The 24,438-nt window shown below is 39.4% G+C and overlaps 1 protein-coding gene across 3 annotated transcripts in view; it reads right to left on the reverse strand.

Annotated features, from left to right (window-relative positions):
- The window catches only part of AGBL1 (AGBL carboxypeptidase 1), a 774,608-nt gene that overhangs the window by 743,802 nt on the left and 6,368 nt on the right, over positions 1-24,438 (reverse strand). For 2 of the 3 annotated variants that reach the window (XM_042941057.1, XM_042941055.1), the window contains one exon: positions 20,905-20,998. In XM_042941057.1, coding sequence (XP_042796991.1) covers positions 20,905-20,998 — 94 coding nt within the window. Of the gene's footprint in view, positions 1-20,904; positions 20,999-21,096; positions 21,173-24,438 lie in introns of those variants that run through there. The other variant, XM_042941056.1, reaches the window with a different exon arrangement.

Consider the following 24,438-nt stretch of genomic DNA (forward strand, 5'->3'; position numbering starts at 1 on the left):
TAAACATTGGGGTACAGGTGCCCCTATGCATCAGTACTCCTGTATCCCTTGGGTAAATTCCTAGCAGTGCTATTGCTGGGTCATAGGGTAGGTCTATTTTTAATTTTCTGAGGAACCTCCACACTGCTTTCCAGAGCGGCTGCACCAATTTGCATTCCCACCAACAGTGCAAGAGGGTTCCTGTTTCTCCACATCCTCTCCAGCATCTATAGTCTCCTGATTTCTTCATTTTGTATTTTGCCCATTTTTAATAGGTGCATAGTGGTATCATGTTGTGGCTTTAATCTGCATTTCCCTAATGAATTTTAATGTTCATCATGTTTTCTATGGGCATGTTTGCCAATATATCTTCTTTGGTGACATAGCTGTTCAAACTTTTTTTTAACGTTTTATTTTAATTCTAGTTACTTAACAGTGTTATATTACTTTCAGGTGTATGCAATAAAGTGATTTAACAATTCCATACATCATCACGACAAGTGCACTCCTTAATCCCCATCACCTATTTCACCCATCGCTCCAACTACCTCCCTTCTGGTAAACATCAGTGTGTTCTCTATAATTAAGAGTCTTTCTTGGCTTCTCTCTCTCTCTGCCCACCCCTTTTATCATGTTGTTTTTCTTAAATTCTTCATATAATTGAAATCATATGGTATTTGTCTTTCTCTGACTTATTTCAGTTAGCATTATATTCTCTAGTTCAATCCATGTCATTGAAAATGGCAAGATTTCATTTTTTTTATGGATGAATAATACTCCATTGACTATGTGTATACCTCTTCTTTATCCATTCATCTATTGATAGACACTTGAGCTTTCTCCATACTTTGGATATTGTAAATAATGCTGCAATAAACATAGGGGTATTCATGTGAATAAGTGTTTTTGTATTCTTTGGGTAAATACCCAGTAGTGCAATTGTTGGATCATAAACTAGGTCTGTTTTTAACTTTTTGAGGAACCCGCATACTGTTTTCTACAGTGGCTGCACCAGTCTGCATTCCCACTGACAGTGTAAGAGAGTTACTTTTTCTCCACATCTTTGTCAACACTTGTTGTTTCCTGTGTTATTGATTTTAGCCATTCTGACCAGTGTGAGGTGATATCTCACTGTAGTTTTGATTTGCATTTCCCTGATAGTAAGTGATAATGAGCATCTTTTCATGTGTCTGTTGGCCATCTGGATGTCTTCTTTGGAGAAATGTCTGCTCACATCTTCTGCCCATTTTTAATTGGATTATTCATTTTTGTGTTGTTGAGCAGTACCAGTTCTTTATTTTTTTGGCGGGGGGGTGGGGGATACTAACCTTTCATCAGATATGTCATGTGCAAATATCTTCTCCCTTTCCATAGGTTACCTTTTAGTTTTGTTGGTTCTTTCATTCACTGTGCAGAAGCTTTTTATTTTGATGTAGTTCCAGTGGTATATTTTTGCTTTTGTTTCCCTTGCCTCAGGAGACATAAGTAGAAAGAATTCACTATGGCCGAAGTCAAAGTTACTGCCTGTGTTCTTTTCTAGGATTTTGATAGTTTCAGGTCTCACATTTAGGACTTTAATCCATTTTGAAATTATTTTTGTATATGGTGTAAGAAAGTGGTCCTGTTTCATTCTCTTGCATGTGCTGTCCAGTTTTCCCAACACCATTTGTTGAAGAGACTGGCTTTTTCCCAATGGATATTCTTTCCTGCTTTCTTGAAGATTAACTGAGCTTGCAGTTGTGAATTTACTTCTGGGCTTTCTATTCTGTTCCATTGATCTATGTGTCCATTTTTGTGCCAATACTGTTTTGATTACTATAGCTTTGTAACATAACCTGAAGTTTGGGATTGTGATGCCCCTAAATTTGCTTTTCTTTCTCAAAATTGCATTGACTATTCAGTGTCTAAAATCCAGTTTTAGGATTGTTTGTTCCAGCTCTGTGAAAAAGGCTGTTTGACAGGGATGTGTTACATGCAATTGCTTTGGGTAGTATAGATATTTTAATACTTATTCTTCCAATCCATGAGCATGGAATGTCTTCTCATTTCTTTGTGTAATCTTCAATTTCTTTCATCAGTGTTTTATAGTTTTCAGGGTACAAGTCTTTCACCTCTTTGGTTAGGCTTATTCCTACGTATCTTATTATTTTTGATGCAATTGTAAATATGACTGTTTTCTTAATTTCCCTTTCTGCTGCTTCATTGTTGGTGTATGGAAATGCAACAGATTTCTGTACACTGATTTTGTATCCTGTGACTTCTAGCAGTTTTATGGTGGAATCTTTCAGGTTTTCTGTATATAATATCATGTCATCCGCAATTAGTGAGAGTTTCACTTCTTCTAATTGATTTGGATGTCTTTTGTTTCTTCATGTTGTCTGATTGCTGTGGCTAGGACTACCAGTACTATGGCTAATCAAAGTAGTGAGAGTGATCTTTGCCTTGTTCCTTAACTTAAGGGAAAAGCTCTCAGTTTTCCCCATTGAGTGTGATGTTAGCTGTTGGTTTTTCATAAATGACCTTTATAATATTGAGGTATGTTCCCTCTAAACCTATTTTGTTAAGGGTTTTTGTCATGAATGGATGTTGTGCTTTGTCAAATGCTTTCTCTGCATCTATTGAAATGATCATATGGTTCTTACCCTTTTTCTTATTGATGTGACATATCATGTTGATTGACTTGCAAATATTGAACCACACTTGCATCCCAAGAATAAATCACACTTGATCATGGTGGATGATTTTCTAATATATATTTGTTCAATCTTATGCCCATTTTGAAATTAGATTGTTCATTTTCTTATTATTGAATTTTGAGTTTTCTTTATATAAACAGGATAAAACTCCTTTATGATATACATGACTGACAAATATTGTCTCCCATTCTGGGACCTGTATCTTCATTCTCTCTTTTTTTTTTTTAAGTTTATTATTTATTTTTAAGAGAGAGAGACAGAGCGTGAGCAGAGGAAGGCAGAGAGAGAGTGAGACACAGAATCTGAAGCAGGCTTCAGGCTCTGAGCTGTCAGCTCAGAGCTCGACGCGGGGCTTGAACACACAAACAATGAGATCATGACCTGAGCTGAAGTCGGATGCTTAACTGACTGAGCCACCCAGGCGCACCTTCATTCTCTTAATAATAGAAGAGTGTAAAAGTTTTTAGTATTTATGATGTCCAATTTATCCATTTGTTACTTTATAGAGTATGCTTCTAATCTTGCATCTAAAGAATTTTTCCCTAGCCAAAGGTCACAAAGGTTTTCCCAAATGGTTTCTTCTAGAAATTTCATAGCTGTAGTTTGCAAGTTTAAACCTATTACCCATTTTATCTTTAATTTTTTTTACATTTATTTATTTTTGAGAGACAGAGAGAGACAGAGCACAAGTGGGGGAGGGGCAGAGAGAAGGAGACACAAAATCCGAAGCAGGTTCCAGGCTCTGAGCCATCAGCACAGAACCTGATGCGGGGCTCAAACCCACAAACCATGAAATCATGACCTGAGCCAAAGTCGGACGCTCAACTGACTAAGCCACTTGGGCGTCCCTACCCATTTTATCTTTATAGTGTGAAGTATAAGCTGAAATTCACCTTTTGTAAATAGACATCAAGTTTTTCCAAAACCATACATTAAACAGACTATTGTTTCTCCATGGAATTTGCCCATGCCAAAAATCAATTGTCCCTCCTTTATGTGCAAGTTTATTTCTCAACTTTCTATTTCATTAATCTGTCAGTCTTGATATCAATACCATACTATCTTGATTATAATAAATCTTGAAATATAATATTATGAGTCCTCCAACTTTGTTCTTTTTCTAAACTGTGTTGGCTATTCTAGGGCCTTTGCATTTCCATATGAATTCTGGAATCAATCCATCAATTTGTATAAATAAAAAATTCCTCAAAATTTTGACTGCGAAGGCATTCAATCTATAAATTAATTTAAGAAAAGCTGACATCTTAACAAGATTGATGCTTCAAAGCCATTAACTCTATCTATTTATTTAGGTCTTCATGAATTTGTTTCAGGAGTGTTTTATAGTTTGCATATTATAGATCTTTAACATCTTTTGTCAGATTTATTCCTATTTCACATTTTTGATGCGATTGTAAACTGTATTTCAAAAGTTTTAGTTTCCAATACTTTGTTGCATTATACAAAAATGTAATTTATTTTTGTGTATTGATTTTGCATCCTGGAAACTTTATTAATAGTTCTAGTAGCCCATGTGCATGCAGAGATTTCATCAGAATTTCTACATAGATAATCACATCATCTTCAAATAAAGAATTGTACTTTCCCCTTACCCATATGGATGTCCCTATTTTTTTCTTGTCTCATTGTCCTAACTAGAATCTCCAATACAATGTAGAATAGAAGCAGTGAAAGTGGACATTCTAGTCTTGCTTCTGATCTTAAGAGGAGAGTATTGTCTTTCACCATTTAAGTATGATGTCACCAAATGGTTTTCACAGGTGTGATTTATTGAGAAAGTTCCTTTCTGCTTCTAATTTGTTGAATTTTAATGAGGAAATGGTGTTGAATTTTGTCATGCTTTTTCTGTGTCTATCGAGATAATATGTTGTTGATTTTTTTTAGTTTTTCATATGCTAAATGATATGCAATGATTTCTTCATGTGAAATCAATCTTGCATTCTTCAGATAAATTTCAATTGGCCTTCATCTTTTTATACACTGTTGATATCAATTTGGTAAACTTGAGTTAAAGGTATTTGCATTTCTATTCAAATGCAATATTGAATAGATATTGGCTGGTAGTGTTCTTTTCTTGTTACGTCTTTGCCTACTTTTGGCATCAGGGTAAGCTGGCTTCATAGAATAAGTTGTAAAGTATTCCCTCTTCTTTAATTTTCTGAAACAGTTTATGTGGAATTGATAATATTTATTCTTTAAATGTTTTGTAGAATTCACCAATAAAGCCATCTGAACCAGGAATTTTCTTTGTCGGGATGATTTTAACTATGCATTCAATTCTTTTAGTAAATATAGGGCTATTTGGGTTATCTGTTTCTTCTTGAATGAGCTTTAGCAGTTTGTCAAGGAATTTTTCCATTTCATTTCAGTTGTCAAATGTATTGGCATAAAGTTGTTTGTAATAGTCCCTTATTATTCTCTTTATATCTATACAACTTGTGGATATTTCATCTCTTATGTCTGATAATGTAATTTGTGTCTTCTCTCACTTTCTTTTTGATAAGCCTGTATAGGGATTTTATCAATTTTACTGATCTCAATGAATCTGCTTTTGACTAAATTAATTTCTCTCTCTCTCTCTCTCTTTTACCCATTTTGCTGATCTCTATTCTTACTTTTCTTGTTTCTTTTTTTTACTTAATTCAGATATTGATCTTTTTCTAGTTTCTAAAGGTAGAATCTGAGGCCATTTATTAGATGGCCTTTCTTCTTTTCTAATATATACTTACAATTCTATAAATTTCCTCAAGTATGTGGCATCCCAGAGATTTTAATAGGATGTATTTCATTTTCATTCAATTCGAAGTATTTTCTATTTTCTCTTGGATTTCTTCCTTAACTCACTGTGTTCTTTAGAAGTGTGTTATTTAAGGGGCGCCTGGGTGGCGCAGTCGGTTAAGCGTCCGACTTCAGCCAGGTCACGATCTCGCGGTCCGTGAGTTCGAGCCCCGCGTCGGGCTCTGGGCTGATGGCTCGGAGCCTGGAGCCTGTTTCCGATTCTGTGTCTCCCTCTCTCTCTGCCCCTCCCCCGTTCATGCTCTGTCTCTCTCTGTCCCAAAAATAAATAAAAAACGTTGAAAAAAAAAATTTAAAAAAAAAAAAAAAAAAAAAAAGAAGTGTGTTATTTAATTTCCAATATTTGGGGGCTCTTTAAGAGACCCTTATTGATTTCTTTTTTTTTTTTTTTACATTTATTTATTTTTGAAAGAGAGCATGAGCATGAGCATGGGAGGGATAGAGAGAGAGGGTATTGATTTCTAATTTAATTTCATCACGGTCAGGAACATACTTTATTATCACTTGAATTTTTAGAAACTTATTGTGACTGGTATCATGGCCCACAATATTGTCTATCTTTATAAAAGGTCAATGGGCACTTGAAAAGAATCTACATTCTTCTGTTGGTAGGTATTCTATGAATATCAATTATATCACATTGGTTGATAATGTTATCCAAATTTTCCATATACTCACTGATTTACCCTCTTCTTATTCTCTCAATTAGTGAGATACAGTTATTAAACTTTCCAACTATAATTATGGAAGTGTCTATTTCTCTCCTCAGTCATATCAGTGTTTACTTCCTTTATTCTGAAGTGCTGTTATTAAGTGCAAAAAACATTTAAGGTTTTCAAGCCTTCTTAATAAACTCACCCTTTATCATTATGAAATTACCTTCTTTATCCCTGATAATATCCTTTCCTCTAAAATCCACTTTATCTGGTTATTAGTAAAGGTACTCTAGCTTTATTTTGACTAATATTAGCTTGATGTATCTAACATGCCATTGCTTTTAACCTAGAATGTGTCTTTACATTAAAGTGTGTTTCTTATATGCAGCATAGACTTGAGTCTTGCTTTCTTATCAGTATGATTGCCTTTATTCTTCTGAATTCTAAATTGAGATATTTAGACATAAAAGCTATATATTAAAGACCCACAGCTATATCATCCTCAATAGGGAAAAATTGAGAGCCTTCCCCCTAAGGTCAGAAACACGCCAAGGATGTCCATCTTACCACTGTCATTCAACATAGTGTTGGAAGTCCTAACCTCAGTAATCAGAGAACACAAAGAAGTAAAAGGCATCCAAACTGGCAAAGAGGAAGTCAAATTTTCACTCTTTGCAGGTGACATAATATCCTATATGGAAAACCCAAGACTCCACCAAAAAACTGCTAGAACTCAGCAAAGTCGTAGGACATAAAACGGTTACATTTCTATACACCAATAATGAAGCAGCAGAAAGAGAAATCAAGGAATCGATCCCATTTACAATTTCACTAAAAAACATAAAATACCTAGGGATAAACCTAACCAAAGAGGTGAAAAGTCTATACACTGAAAACTATATAAATCTTATGAAAGAAATTAAAGAAGACACAAAGAAATGGAAAAATATCCCATACTCATGGAATGGGAGAACAAATATTGTTTAAAATGTTGATACCCAAAGCAATGTATTCAATGCAATCCCTATGAAAATAACACCAGCATTCTTCACAGAGCTGGAACAAAAAAAATCCTAAAATTTGGGTAGAACCAGAAAAGACCTCAAATAGCTAAAGCAATCATGAAAAAGAAAACCAAACCTGGAGGCATCACAATTCTACACTTCAAGCTGTATTACAAAGCTATAATCATCAATATAGTATGGTATTGTCACAAAAACAGATGCATAAATCAATGGAACAGGATAGAGAACCCAGAAATGGACCCACAAATGTATGGCCAACTAATCTTTGACAAAGCAGGAAAGAATATCCAATAGAAAAAAGTCTCTTCAGCAAATGATGTTGGGAAAACTGGACAGCAACATGCAGAAGAATGAACCTGGACCACTTTCTTACACCATACATAAAAATAAACTCAAAATGTATTAAAGACCTAAATGTAAGACATGAAGCCATCAAAATCCTCAAGGAGAAAACGGGCAACAACCTCTTTAACTTCAGCCGCAGCTACTTCTTACTTGACATGTCTCCAGAGCAAGGGAAACGAAAGCATAAGTGAACTATTGGTATCTCATCAAAATAAAAAGCTTCTGCACGGCAAAGGAAACAATTAACAAAACTAAAGGCAACCGACAAAATGGGAGAAGATATTTGCAAATGACATACTGATAAAAGGTTAGTATCCAAAATCTATAAAGAATTAATCAAACTCAACACCCAAAAAACAATCCAGTGAAGAAATGGGCAAAAGACATGAATAAACACTTTTTCAAAGACACCCATTCGGCTAAGAGACACATGAAAACATTCTCAACATCACTCATCATCAAGGAAATACAAATACAAATCAAAACCACAATGAGATACCATTTCACACCAGTCAGAATGGCTAACATTAACAACTCAGGCAGCAACAGATGTTGGTGAGGATGTGGAGAAAGAGAATCTCTTTTGCACTGCTGATGGGAGTGCAAACTGGTGCAGCCACTCTGGAAAACAGTATGGAGGTTCCTCAAAAAATTAAAAATAGAACTACCCTACAATCCAGCAATTACAGTACTAGGTATTTATCCAAAGGACACAGGAGTGCTGATTCAAAGGGGCACATGCGCCCCAATGTTCATAGCAGCACCATAGACAATAGCCAAATATGGAAAGAGCTCAAATGTCCATTGATGGATGAATGGATAAAGAAGATGTGGTATACACACACACACACACACACACACACACACACACACACACACACACTGGAATATTATTCAATGGTCAAAAAGAACGAAATCTTGCCATTTGCAACAACATGGAAGGAACTAGAGTGTATTATGCTATGTGAAATAAGTCAGTCAGAGAAAGACAAATATGATTTCACTCATATGTGGAACTGAAGAAACAAAACATGAACATAAAGGAAGGGAAGAAAAAATAATATAAAAACAGGGAGGGAGGCAAACCATAAGAGACTCCTAAATACAGGGAACAAACTGAGGGCTGCTGGAGGGGGAGTGGGTGGGGGGATGGGCTAGATGGGTAATAGGCATTAAGGAGGAAACTTGTTGGGATGAGCACTGGGTGTTATATGTAAATGATGAATCACTATATTCTATTCCTGAAATCATTATTACACTAACAATTGAGATATTTAGACCATTTACACCTTATTGATGTGGTTAAGTATAAGTCTACCATCTTACTATTTATTGTCTGTATGTAACCCTTGTTCCTTGATCATCTTTTCTTCTTCTTTCAACTTCTTTTGGATTAAATTGAATATTTTTATTCCATTTTATCATCTTTGTTGTCTTAGCTATAACCCTTTGTTTTTTGTTTTATTATTTTAGTGTTTGCATTAGCATACATTTTTAACTTATCACAGTCTACCTTTAAGTGTTGTTATACCAGTTCATATATTATAAGACCATTGCAAAAAAACCACTTTCACTTCACCTGTCCTAACTTTTGTGCTCTTATTGTTACACATTTTAACTTTACATGAAATATAAACTCCTGACTACATTGTGATTATTTGTACTGAAATACTTATATTTTAAAGAGATTGAAATCATAAAGTAAAAATCAAATATATTTATTCATGTAGTTAATATTTCCATGTTTTCAGTCTTTTGAGTAAGTAGATCTTTCACCTGGTACCATGTTCTTTCTGCATGAGGTTTTCTTTTAACATTTCCTGTCATGAGAGTCACTACCAATGAATCCTTTTCGCTTCTGTATGTTTGAAAAGTTTTATTCTGTTTGCATTTTTGAAAGATATTTTAATGGCATATAGAATTCCATACTTTAAAGATGTAGTTCCACTATTTTTTTCACTTGCATTGTTTCCAAAGAGAAATCTGTTGATTCTTATCTTCATTCCCATGTGCATGTGTCTTTTTTCAGTCATTGGTTTGGAGCAATTTGATTATGATTTGTCTTACGGTAGTTTTCTTCATGCTTCTTGTGCTTGTGGTATATTGAGCTTCTTGGATCTCTGATTTAATAGCTTTTATCATATTTAGGAAATTTAAGCCATTATTTCTTCAAATATATTTTTCTGTCTCCACATTACTCTCCTGTCCCAGGGGCTCCAATTATACATATATTAGACTGCTTGAAATTGTCACATAATTCACTGATGCTCTTTTCTTTTATTTTTCCCTTTGTTTAAAAATTTTTTTTATTTATTTTGAGAGATACAGAGAGTGTGATCAGGGGAGGGTCAGACAAAGAGGGAGAATCTTAAGCAGGCTCCACACTGTCAGCGCAGAGTCCATGCAGGGCTCAAACTCACAAAACTGTAAGATCATGACCTGAGCTGAAATCAAGAGTTGGTCGCTTAACTGACTGAGCCACCCAGACGCCCCTATTTTTTTTTCTTAATTTTCTTTTTTCTCTATGCTTAATTTTAGAAACTATCTATTGCTATGTCTTCAAGTTCACTCATCTTTTCTTCTGCCAGATCTAATTGACTTAATTCAATCCAGTGTATTTACCTCTTTCACACTGTAGCTTTCATGTCTACAAGTTCATTTAGGTATTTTTTTAATTTTTATTTTATTTTATTATTTTTGAGAGAGAGAGAGCAGGGGAGGGGCAGAGAGAGAATCCCAAGCATACTCCATTGGGCACAGAGCCCAATGCAGGGTTCAGTCTCATAAACTGTGAGATCATGACTTCAGCCAAAATCAAGAGTTGGATGCTTAATCAGCTGAGTCATCCAGGTACCCCTGGTTTAGGTCTTTTTAAATATCTTCTGCATCTTTACTTAAACTTTAAATATATGAAAATCTGAATAGTTAGAATAACTTCTTAATGTTCTTGCCTGATAATCCTAACATCTATCTCAGTTCTAGGTGGCTTTTAATAATTTATCTCCTCACTGTGGACAGTATTCTCCTATTTATTGGCATGTCTGGTAATTTTTACTGGATTCCAAACATTGTGACTTTTACTTTGCCAGGTGCTGAATATGTTTGTGTTCCTATCATTATTCTGAAGCTTTATACTGAGACGGAGTTAAGTTTTTTAGAAACAGTTTTATCTATTCAGGTCTTGCTTTTTAAATTTGATAGACAGGACCAGAGCAGTGTTCAGTTTAGAGGTAAATACTACCCACTACTGAGGTAAGATTCTTCTGTGTATTCTACCTAATACACCAGAAATCACTAGGTTTTGCAGTCTGCCTTGTAGAACCAAACATTATATACAGCCTTGTGTGAGCACTAGGCATTGTTCCTTCCATTCCTTTCAGGTGGATTTCCCCTAGCTTTGGGTAGTTTCCCTACAAGTATGCACTGATCAATATCCAGATGAATTCTTAAAGGAGAACCTCTGAAGTCATCCAGAGTTCTCTGTGTCTGTACAGCTCTCTTCCTTTCAGCACTCTGTCCTATAAATTCTGGGCACATTAGTGTCTCCAGACTCTCAGTCCTCCCCTTAACTCTGTCCCATCAGTGCTAAGCCATCTACCAAATTGTATCTGGGGTCCATAGCTCTGCACTCAACCTGGAAATTCTCTAAGTCATTAACCAAGGTAATTTAAAGGTTCATTTCTCAGGGATCACTGCCCTTGATCACCTGATGTCTAGTATCTTTAAAAACATTGTTTTATATATTTTATCTGTGGTTTGTTTTTTTCATGTAGGAAGATAAGGCTATACCCAGTTCTTTCATATTTGCCTAAAGTAGAAGTTGTGTGCTTAGTTGGGATCATACTGAATTTTGAACCTTACTTTTTCTAGTCAGTATTTTATCATAAGCGATTGCCATTGGTATACATCATTCCTAATCTGTTTTTTGTGTGTTGCCTTAATACATAATATTATGATGTATAACTATATCAGTTTTACTATAATCATCCCCTGTTATCATAGTTTTTCTGGTTATAATATTCCCAATTATAAATAATACAATGATTGATATTTTTGTGCACATCTTCATCACCGTCTTCAATGTTTCTTTTGGACAGATTTCAAGAAGTGAAAAAAATTGAGTTAATAGAAGCTTTAAAAAATATAATATACATCATCCAATTGTTCTCATGAAGGCTTTCTCAACCCACATTCCTAGCAGCATACAGGAGTGCCTGTCTTATTGAATCCTCACCAACATCATTTTTCAAAGTGTTTGCTACTCTGATGTGTGAAATTGGTGTCTTGATCTAAATTGTGTTTTCTGATTATTGGCAAGTTGAATATTTTTATGAGTGTATCAGTTTTTCTATTTTCTTTTTGTGAATTATATATTCCCATTCTCTTATTGTCTGGTAAGATATTAGGGTATTTCAAATCAATTTGGGTGAGTTTTCTGACCTTATTTTCTTGCAATATAGTCCAGCCTTATATAAACCAACATTTTTTCATGATTTTTTTTTCTTTTTTTCCTTTTGTTGTCTTTGCCTTTGTTTCTACCCCTACCTGGAAGTTCTAATTTTATAATCTTAACGTCTTAGAAACTTTTTCCCTATTTCAAACCAAAAGCTTCCTTCTCAGTGAATTCCTCCTTGCCAGTTCTGGGATAGACTAAGATCTTCCTTCTTCAAACATCCTCCCATTATAGTATTTATTATATTGGTTTATATGCTGATATGTGCATGTACTGGTAAGCTCCTTGAGGACAAGGACTATTTAATTTAATCTCCAAGCTCACACATCTCTCCTGATAATAAATACCCCCAAAACACTTACTGAATGAATAAATAGCCAATAAAGAGCAACTCATACAAACTAAAATAAGTGTTCACTTATTTCACTGGCATTTATTAAATACCTCTTATGTACCACATGAAAGAAATTCAAACCTAACTTATAATAATTCATTTCTTTCAAATGGCAGTCTATTATTTTTTAGCCATTTTTCTCATTGGCTCTTTTGAATATAATTAATGATATCAGGAGAGCTAATATTGCAATAGCACTACAATTGAACTTAGAAAGCCTCTGATCTGTTCCCATCCTGCAATCTCTGTCTAAATTATTAAGAGCATCTAGCTTTAGGGGCACCTGGGTGGCTCAGTTGGTTGAGCCTCTGACCAGATTTCAGCTCAGATTATGATCCTAGGGTCACAGGATCAAGCCCCACATCAGGCTCCATGCTGGGCATGGAAACTCCTTAAGACTGTCTGCCTCTGCCCCTCTCTCCTGTTCATTCTCGCTCTCTTCCTCTCTTTCTCTCTCAAAATAAAAATAAAATTAAAAAATAAAAGCAGCTATCTTTAGATGACTATACATCTGCATAATGACTTCCTTTTGACCCTTTCCTTTCCAGTTAATTGAGTTGGCTTGTCACTACTAAGTGAGCACATCTCCAGGCACAGAACCCCCACAGGAAAATTAAAGTGTGTTTCCTTCCCCGATGTGCTCTATCATTTTTGATGTCTGAGTGTGGAATCAATCCCTGAAGAATTTGGTAATGGCCTATTAGACATATCACTTTCCTCAAAGCAAAAGGTGAAGGTCACAATAGCCTCTATTGAGAGGGTCTTTTCATACCTCCCTCCAGTTCTTCAAATTTGCTCCCCCACATATTTGCAGGCAGTTTCAGTATTGTGTGGAGTGTATGATTTACAGGAACATACAAACCTCTTTACAAAAGCTCCTTGCTGAGTCAGGCTGGGCTAGAAGATTAACTTCTATGGAAAGTGAAGTTCCTAAGTGCCTGCCTCCAGTCTCCAGGGGAATAATGTGGGTAAATCGATGAAGAGGTACAGACAGTGCAGGCTTCAGCAGATAAAGATGGAAATGGAGTTTCGATAGAGAATCTCACCAGGGTGAAGTGGCACGTGTAAAGCCATCCCAGGATACGCAGGGTCCAAGATTTTCTATCTTTTTATTCAGAGCCTCTTTCCATATGATTTGATGCACCCAAAATCAGCATGTCAATAACTTTGTGTTTGCCCCATCTCATGTCATGCTAAGGAAGAAACACCGTGCCAGACAGTGGCAGTAATATACTTGCCAAGCCACCCAACTTTATTAATTTTTTAAGTTCATTTATTTTGAGAGAGACAGAGAGAGACCACAAGTCGGGGAGGGCAGAGAGAGAGAGAGAGAGAGAGAGAAGGACAAAGGATCCGAAACAGGCTCTGTGTTGAGAGCAGAGAGCTCGATGTGGGGTTCGAACTCATGAATCATGAGATCATGACCCAAACTGAGGTCAGATGCTTAACGAACTGAGCCACCCAGGTGCCCCAGGCCATCCTACTCTAATCAAGGACTGACCATAGACTCTCAAGACAACCTCTTATGCATGTGCTCCAAAGAACTTCCCCCTCCTCAAGTTATCTGGTCCACATTACTCAGGTGGCAGGGGGTCAGAGAGCAGGGGATTTCTCCCCAAATGGAGAGAAACAGACTAGGAGCCCTGCATGGATGGCACCACCAATCCAAGCCCATCTCAGGTACCTGGGAAGTACTTTATACATTTCAAGGAAGGCTCTCCAATGTGCATGGCCGCCAAAAGCACAGGGCTCCAGTCTAAGGGCACTTCTGGATAAACACATGATGAGAATGTGTCCACACAACAGGAAGCTGGCCCATTCACAAGGCCAACACTGGGTCAGAAAGTTCCTACCACACTGCATTGTTATTGTTACCACAAACTCACCAGCAACTAGACAACACGGTCCACATTCTGCTGTTTTCAAATCCCCATGCCTAGCACCAAGATAGACATAGAATATTGTTGATTAAATGTTAAAAGTCCTGGCTCAGGACATGTTTAATTTTCACTGTGCATTAGAGCATCTTAGAGAAATGAATAATGTCCTGAAATTAGGATAGAAGGCTCAGTTCAACCTCTCTGGGTTTCAGTGACCTTACCTTAAAATGGAGGCATTGGACCAGCAGATCCTTAAGGGCCTTCCAACTTTAGATCCTATGACTTGAATGTCTATGGCTGGCCCTAAGCAGGGAGAGATCACTGACTTCCCAAGAAGCTGAAAGGGATTTAAACCAACAAACCTAGTTGCCAAGGCTTAATACATGTAGGAAACTATTCATTCCACCATCAGCTAGAGGCTTGGAGTCAGATGGCAAATGTACTAATCACTCTGTCAGTAAGCTGAGCCATGGTGCACACTCCCAGTATCAGCACTTGTGGGGCTGGGGTGGAATTTTTTTGTTCCTTCTCCAAGGTATTTGAGTCCAAGTGATCTGGAGCACACAGCTTCTGAACCCCTAATGTGAGTCCATGCCCTGGAGACCACAGAGTCTAATTATATTGAGTGGAGAGCAGCAAAAAGTCACAAAGCCATTAATGTGGAGGTAGGAGGAAATGAACACCCAGGGAGAAATTCAGAAACTATTTTGAGAAACAGGAAAATTTGCTTCTTTGTCTTGGTGACAAAGTAGCTGAGTCACCCAATCGCTCATAATCTCAGGGAACCCATTAGCTTTGGTTGAGTCCCCACTCATCTGTCAGATAAAGTGGAATGGTGTGATGGTTGGAGAAAGCCCAGAAGGCCTGGCTCTGGGAAAACACAGTGATTTTCAGGGGAGGAAAAAGAGGAGCAGGACATTTTTTATAGCTCATAAATTGAAGATGAAATCACCATAAAGGGCTGCCAATGAAGCAATGCCCACTAATCCTGCACTCAGGCAAAGCTCAAATGCCAGAGATGCCTGGAGATCGGGCCTTTGAAGGGAGAAGATCACCCAAAAGTGTTCTGAGCCCAGGGAACAAATGGGATGGACAACAGGAAAGTAAGTGGGAGAATTTGCTTATGGGGCTTGCTGAAGACCCACACATCCATCTCCTGCTGTCGCCAAGGTGTCTGAGCACAGGTAGAATGCACAGCCTCTGAACCCCATGGCCCCATGCCAACCCAGGCCCCCCAGGAAGCCCTGAGCCTAAAAAGTGTAAATCAGAGCAGGCGAGCCCTGCTGAAAATCTGAGAGAACATTGAAGGGATGGGAATATTGGAGATGCTGTCCTCTGTGACAGTGAGACCAGCATGGTCCCAAATGACACACTTCCTGACCTCCTATGATCTTCAGAGAACTCCAGAGCAACTGAAGGTGATGGATGAAGGAACCAGCTCAGCCTGTGGACGGCCGAGTCCTCTTATTCAAGGAGTGGCACAATGATCAGGGAATACAATGAAGTTTAAGAACCAGCTTCTCTGCTGGAAAACTCAACCCATTTCTGATCAATGCTGATGCCTTTATGGAAAAGACAAGTTGGTAGCGTTTAAAGTCTTAGGTGGTATACTGATGACAGCAACTGGTAACTCAGCTTCAAAGCTTGGGTTAAACAGCATGGTGTGAGAATCCAACAGGCTCAGAGGGGATGTGGCCGTGCTTTGGAAATGGTCAAGTTGATGAGCAGTGAAAATGGCCATTCTTATTGTTACCAAAACCCTTAAGCTCATTCTGGAAATGAAGGAACAAAGGAAGCACAGCTCCTAGCAGAAAGCGTCTGCTTCTGGAACAAACACAAGCTTCTCTAAGGTCACAAGATGATTCAGTCACAGACAAGCAATCCTTCTTTGCCTCAATAAATTTTTCTACTTAGTGAAACTGGACAGCACAGAGACAGCTTTGGTGCAGATAAACAAACTTGTTCACAGTAGGAACAAGTTAGCAAGAGCCAGCTCGCCCTGGCCCAGTATCATTTCTCCCTCCCTACTGCTATAAAAAGCTCCCCCATAAATGCTAAAGCCCCAACTGAATCAATCATCAAACCAAATCCTGGAAGCCTATCTGAAATACTAAGCAAAGTTTTAACGTAGATGTTGCCCCTTGCGTCCATTCAAACTCAGATCAGTCCCTTCTGCCAGACTAGGTTGGTTCCCCAGACAACTGTAAGGAAGGGAGAGAAGACTCACAAGTTTTTCTTTCCCTCTAGTGAGTGAGATTGTGTTCTCTTTCAAGCTGAGTGTCACTGCTTCTCACTCTCCTAGAATGAGCTATTGCCCAGAAAGCACCTCAGTCCCTCACACAACAGCATTCTTGGAGGCCTGCCATGCCATGTCCCAGGCATGTTTAGACATGATGGAACCATGCATGTGGAGCCAGCTGGGGATCAAGGAGGAATGGGTTCATAAATACAAGGTGTCCACTGTAATGCACACTCAGTAAATGTTGGCTTTTATTCATCACTAGATAGATTATTCACAAAAACATTTTTTTAGTTAAAAAAAATTCTTAATGTTTATTTTTGAGAGAGACTCACACACACGGACTGTGAGTGGGGGAGGGGCAGAGAGAGGGGAGACACAGAATGTGAAGCCGGCTCCAGGCTCTGAGCCGTCAGCAGAGCCCAAGACGGGGCTCAAACTCATGAACCATGAGATCATGACAGGAGCCGAAGTCAGACACTTAACCGACTGAGCCATCCAGGTGCCCCCAAAACATTTTTTAATTCAATTAAGAGCCTTCCATAGTCCAGGCACTTGGGTACACCCTATAGAGAACAGCAAGATAAGAGAATTGGAATTCTACCTTTAGAAAGGTTAGAATTTAGAGAGAAGAGAAGACACACAGGCCAATGTAGTACAGAGTTAAATCTGGTATGTGTTAAAGGAAAGTATGAATGAAATGTTAGAGAAGCACTGAGGGAGAAGATTCCTTCTGTCTGGTGACCTGGAGCAGTGGGCATAAGGTGGGGTCTTCAGAGTGGGGAGAATCTCTCCACTCAGTAAGGCAGCAATGCCATTCCAGCAGAAGGTCAGCCCTGAGGAGAGACTCGGGGCAGGAGGGGGCATACCACATGTGAGGAGAATAGGTTAGAAACAGATGTGAGGAGGGACCAAAGGATGGAATAGATATTGGGACAGGTTCTTCATTGCTTTGAAGTCAAGGAAGACCAGGTAGAGGGCTGTAGAAGCAAACATGTTCAGGCTGGAGTGCTGGTCATGAGGGAAGAGGTGCAAGCCAACACAAATGCATGGAGGAAAACTATGCCAACACGGCAAGTATTTGGGAAGTGAGGAAGGCCAGGCCGGGAATAACCGCCTCCCTGGGGGTGAGGATGGGCACAAGCCACAGAGGGTTAGCAGTGCCCTGTACGCCCCTTCTCTCTAGAAGGTGTGTGGTGAGTGCCTCTGTCATAAATCTCACCCTGAGTACTCTGTGGAGACAGGACTTCACTGGAGGACAGCTGCACCACTAATTTTAGGTTTGTGCTGGAGAAGTAGGGCTGGTTTAATCTCCAGGGCAGGGAGGAGTCTAAGTGACAACCCTGGGCATCGGCTTCTACAAAGGCACCCAAGGATAACTCTCCAATAGCGTGCTATCATTTGGAGGATGATACTCTGTAGGGCTATTCATGTCCTCTGACATGGTACTTTCATCCCCGTCCTGGAAGACCCCTTCAAACCCATAGGTGCTGGCATCCAAATAGAGTTGAACAGAACTCATGTGGGTACATCTTAGTTACTATTTGGGGGCATGGAGTCCATGGGAGAAGGTGGGTAGGGGCAGAAACTCGCTATTTGCGTGCTTTCCTCTGGCCCTGCTGCCTGATCTGAAGCAGCCAGCCAAGGATCCAGTAGGATTTGTATTAACGATGGTTAAGAGTGTTACGTCACATCAAAGTTTACAAGATTTTTACACATTATGTCTTAATGTCCACAACAAACCCAGGAGGTAGGACTTGGAATTCATACTTGGAGAAATGCAAAAGTTCCATTAAGGAAGGTTAAATGAGTTGCCATGGAATCTGCTAGAAAGAGGGCGACAATGCTGGTCTTCAGATTTCAGTGCCTTGGTTCTTACCTGGCTATGGGGGGCTGGGAGTAAGGCAGAAAAGAAGGCAGCTGTGGGAAAGAATCCGAAAATGGAGGGAGCAGACATTTATTTAGCCTTTGGGAGGAAATAGCCATTCGATTGAAGAGAAAGACTCCCCTATCATTAAGCAAATTGCTCTACGAGTATGAGCCATTTAGACGGCAACAAAAATTTAAACAAACTTTAAGTGTTTATGATCGTCTTACATATGGTGGTTTAGAAATAAAATGCTGGAAATAAACCATGTAAGACACTCCAGTGGTGCTTTAAGAGCTAAGGCTCATGTATCAGACAGGGTTTAAATCCCAGCTCTTCCACTTAAATCCCAGCAAATCACTTAACTTCTTTCAGCTTCCATTTTTTTCCCTGTGAAATTGGGCACAGTAATAGCACCTGCCTCACAGAGAAGAGGAAAGAATCAGATGGGCTAACACCTGCTAAGAGCTCAAGACAGGGCAGGGCACATAATGAATGCCATGGTCATGACCGCCATATGGTAGAGGTTGGTCAAGAAGTCTCTTCTCTATAGAGGTTTGGTATTAATTTGGCATTTGGCTCAAGAAGGGAAATCATTTTGCCCAAATTTTATAGAACAGACCAGAAATGCAGAAATCGGCTTGAGTTCCCTGAAAGGTTCCTTTTGTCATTGCAAACATCCACCCCTGTGAATCATTTTTTTTCCCATAGCACCTTGATCAGATCTATGCCCAAATTCAACTTGCTTTGCAGGAGAAAAAGAGAAATAGACATAGCAACTTGGCATGAGGCTCTGAGAAGGGGTTTCTGTGCATTGTCACTCATCCTGCCCCAGCTTGGCCTGAACAAGGAAAACAATAAAACCTATCAGGACCCCAGAAGGGAGTCTAGTGCTATGGTTGTCTAGGAAGGCTTCTTAGAGAAGCCTTCCAAACAACATGGCACCCATTTGGCAGGAAGAGATGACTGGGTGAAACTCCTCTGTGGAAGGGCCCAGCAGCCATCCCACAGATTTTCACACAGTGTCCAGGAGGCAACCACATACTCCTGAGCTGCCAAACAGATGAATTGAAACACCAGCAGATTAGAAGAGGGCTTGTTGATAGAAGAAAATGATCAAGTTAATGGACTGGTAACCAAAGGGCGTGTTAAGACTGTAGATGTCAGCAGCAAAGGCCTACATACAATGATAAACACCACGCACATCCAAATCGCACATATCTGAGTGGACTTAAATGGAAGTTTAAGATGGAAGTAAAGTACAATTACAGAAAAATCAGGAAAGTTCATCTTTTTCAGTCACTGAATTTGTGACTCTGAAGTTCTGTATTACTTGCTGAGGATCCCTTGGTAGAATTTAGTTGAATCTCACTTTGCAATACATTTGCTCTCCAGAGGTTTCTAAAGTGAGGTACATAGAACACTGACTTCCCCCCAAAACAGTGGTCTTTGAAAAAGCTCAGTTCCCTGGCCAAATCAGGTGTAAGACAAGGTGTCCTAAGGACCCATCATGGATATTTTGGATGTGTGTGGGCTTTACAAAGGCTCAGGGAAGTCTTACCATAAAGGAATCTGTGTAATTTTGTTTAACTCAGTGCCTCTCAAATATATTTGATGAGGAATTTTTTTTTACTGAAATAGAATGTATTTCACTCTAGGAAATGCTGGCATAGAGAGCCGCAGGTCAGGATGGATGATAATGGCATTATGGTGGTGACCCAAGAGAAAAATAGTCAGGTGGAACAAGAGCCTAAGATTGATGCTGAGGTGCAGAAAATCTCCTGGCTGGGCATGGAAATGCTGCTTTGCCAAATGACCCCATATATCTCAGAAATTGGCTGAATTCTTTCTAATATTCTTTCAAGGTCCTCGCTGAGTCACTCCCATAAATGATGGATCTTAATGGTTCCGAATATCTTCTATGTGTCTAACCATCTCCCTTTTTAAGTTTGTGATTCACGCCACACCGGCAAGCAGGGCCAGAGAGAGGGGGCTGAGTTTCATTTTCTAATCATAAAAGTACATCTCAAACCCAGCATGCAACCAAGATGGACTATGCCAATGCCCAGATCTCATATCAGAAATTTAACTGGCTGCCTCTAGAGATGCTCTGAGGAGGGTTACCTCTGCCTGCCATTTCTAGACTGTTTTTTAAGGGCTACGCAAACTATGTAGAATTGCTAGGAGTAAAAGGGACACTAGAAAGCTTCAGGCAAAAAACATGGGCTTTTGAGTCAGAAAGATCTGTTTTCAAATCCCAGCCCGGCCATTCCTTCGCACTGTGATCTTGGATAAAGCTCTCTCCACATGGTCGTTTCCTCATCTGAGCATGAGGGTGATAACATGCTCCTTCAACGTCATTGTGAGGATGAGAGAAAATGACACATGCAGTTGGGGAGGGATGCCTGTTGAGACAGCACAGTCATTGCACCATATCTGCAAGTGAGGAGTCATCATTCAACTCAACCGGAAGCACCATGAGAAGCCACGAGGCCTTCTTCATCTCTGCATCTATTACAAAGAGGGGAAAAGCACTACAAAAGTGCTCTGTACCTGATTATTCGGGTGCGCTTCTGGGTGTAAGGGGTGATGACCTTGAAAAGAAGTTCCATTGCTCCATTAATTCCCAGCATGGCTCCTGTGGTGACTGAGAAAGACCAAATCACAGTAGTTATTAAACCATCTGAACCAAGAATTCTTTTTAGCATTACGGAGTGGCCCTAAAAGATAGGGGAGATCCATTACCTTCTTTGCAAAAGGTCACTTAAAAGCAGAGAACATTTATGTTCTTTTCATCCTTGGCTTGGAAACAAAGATCACCTGTAAAGCACACATTATCTTCTCACACTATCTCCTCAAAGGGGGCCCAAGCCATGAAGTTATGTGTTTCATTTCTGATGTCCCACTGTACTTCTCCATTGTATTCTTACTCAGAATAGTCAAGGCAAATGCCAAACAGAAGATTTTTCTGTAAGTAGATCTTTGGGTTTCAGTTCAAGTGGTTTCATCCACCATCAACTTCCCACATGTTACATACATGCACACACATACAGTCATGCACACACAGGGGTATACATGCATATACACACACTGCTAGTATATTGCAAAATACTCTCTTAGACATATTCTGCCATTGGGAGACTTCACAATGAAGAAAAGTCACGGGTGGATGGGTTAAGATTCAATCCAGCTTGGACTGACTCCTTTAAAGCTCTAAGAGGAAACCTAATAAACAAAACAGCTCCCTTTCTTTTGCACCCTGGTTTCAAGTTCCCTGACAATTTTTGTAGTTGGATCTCCCATGACTGAGGCTAAGACTTAATGATGCCCCTATCTATTAGCATGTTAAGAGAAGAATTAATTCTTCCCCCTCTGAGGTAACTAGCCTGGGAAATTCTTGCCTTTTTGCCCAAGTGGATGGTTATGAAAATATAGTCTTAGATCTGAATGACAAGAAATAAGTAAATGGGTATTTGGTCAGATGAGGGGCTTCAGATACATATTTTGGACCCAAAACGTCTGGACGTCACGCTCATTTCCAGTGATGCTCTGGCCCCTCTGCAACATCCCCAGTCCCTCACTTCATGCCGCTCACTTCAGGAAGGACCCCGGTCATGTCAAAAACTAAGGGGAACCTACAAGATACAAAATGGAATCAGTTTGGCAGGGGGCAGAAGTGTCAGAGAAAGAAGGAAGGATGCTATCTTCCAAGGTGTGACTCTCTTTTCTCTTCCCTCCACTGCATTGGTGTGTTGAAACCAAGACTTACAAATGCTTTGTGCTTTGGGCCAGGCTTATTCCAGGAAATATGAGTGGGAGCAAGGGGGTCATGGGGAAACAAAGAGAGAGGAACAGGGAGGCTTATCCTGGCTTGCTCCAAGCCCCAGGAAAGAAGGATAAATGAAAATCTGAGGGGGGGGGGGCTCTAATATAGTTCATCCCAGTACAGTCCACCAGAGAGACACTGAGGCTGATGTCTTAGTGATTACAGAGACCGAGTGTTCCTGGAACATTCTCTATGCATATGTCCCTCCTGAGGCTGGTACAGGCAGTAACTGCCTGGATCAAAATTCAGGGATTTGGCAATCTAGTCCTGCCCATCAATCTTCCACTCTCATGGCTACTAACTCAGCCCTTTATTTCTAAACTGGGAAAACATGTTGGAGAAATCTCTTGGCAAATCATTCAGCAAAATTCCCGTATTAAGTAGAGTTAGGGAGGAAATAGTTTTAGGAGCACAGATTCTAACATAGAAGACTTTAGGCTTGGACTTGAAAGATGGGAACAATAAGAAACCGCCCCCTGAGTTCTTCCTGGCTGTCTGCCTGACCAAGGTCAGACCTCTGGCAGCTCTGTCAACATCCCCATTGGCCAGTAGAGAGCTGCTGAGGGTTCACTGGCTGTCACAGACCCATTATGGCTCCAGCCAACTCCTTCCACAGATAGGAGCTGTTTAGAAAGCTGCCTGGAACATTCAACAGTGGCTAACAATTCACCAAAGGGACAGCAATCCATCCACAGGATTCGTGAACTCTGCTCACCTCTCATCAGTGAAGTCAATGTATACAGAGTGATAGTATAATTTTGTTAAATATCATATGAAACATTTCATTGGTACAATAAATACAGTCTTAGAACATGAGACAAATGTCCAGCTCCTAATACCTATAGGCAAATCCCAGCATTTCTTTAGAGCTCCCCACTAAAATGAATTCTTCAAGATCTCTATAACCTATATATATGAGAAGAAAGCTGGGTTATTCAGCCTAATAACTATTGTTCAGGAAACCAAAATGAGATACTTCAAATCTTGTGCTGTTGGCAAGTTCCAGATGGGGGTGGCAGACCTTCTGGCTGCTTATTAATGAGAGTTGCCTTTTACACAGCTCCTCACTTAGGTTTTCCTTAATTAAAGATGGACTGGTTTATATAGATCTTATCGGCCTCTCCCAAATATTCTCTGATTTTCCTGGTCAACATATGAGTGTGGGAGGAGGCTTTATCTGTGAACATGGAGTCAAGGATCTATCTTGTTTCTTCCTAGAAATACTTTCTCTTTATGGGTGCTTCATGGTTATTAATGGAATTAGCCAATGAAATATGACCCTACTAAGGATCTTAGCAGTTCTGAGGACAGTTAAAGGGAAAAGCCTCCACCTTTCCCCCTTATATGTGTTCTTCCTATTATTTCAAAGGACTAAGGGAAAAGAGTAGAGCAGGGAAGGAAAACTAATTGAGCAAGTGCTATGTGACAAACATACCCATGAACGTCACCTCACTTATCCCATCTACCACGTCTATGAGCTCTTATGACCACCATAATTTTATAAAAGAAGAAACCAAAGTAAACAGGTTAAATGCCCATGCCTTAGGACTCCCAAAGAATGAAGTCAAACCCAGGTCTTCCTGGATCTAAGCCATGTTCTTCCCTCTAGAGAGCATTACATCACTTTCACTGTGCAGGAAAGGGGCTCAGAAAAGAGAAATAACGTCTGTGCTCATTCTATGTGAGATAGAAGGTACAGAATCTAATCTGTTCACAGGAAGTGTCCCCATATGGAGAGTAAACATGAGTTTTAGAGTTAGAAACTCAGCCCCCAAACTTGTCTGTATAAATTCAAGCAAGTACTTCACTCTTCCAAACTTTGTTCTCTTTTTCTCAGCTATAAAATGGTAAATGGAGATACAGGATTGTTAGGATAATCTGAAACCATCCAGATCAGGAGACAGCAAATAAATATCAAGCCGTGTGCTGGGACGCATCTAGTTACCTGAAGGACTATGCTGAGAAGCAGTGAGAGATAAAACAAAGTAAAAGATGTTTTGCTAAAGGATGCTGTGATCAATAAGCAACTTCAGGGACACAGTAGGGAGATTTGTGATGTGAAGGGTCATTCTTGACATTGCCCTGTGCCTTAGATATGATAAGGCCTGAATGAAGTCCTATGATGTCTCCTGCCACAGGTCTTTCTCACCTTGTAGTACTAATAGAGAGGCCTAGAGGACTCTAATAAGTGGTTCCCAATGGAAAACAACGCTGACATCTAACTCGGGAATGAGCTCAAGAATTCTGCCTGGATGAGGAAA

Source organism: Panthera leo, chromosome B3 (assembly GCF_018350215.1).
Source record: "Panthera leo isolate Ple1 chromosome B3, P.leo_Ple1_pat1.1, whole genome shotgun sequence".
Lineage (NCBI taxonomy): Eukaryota > Metazoa > Chordata > Mammalia > Carnivora > Felidae > Panthera > Panthera leo.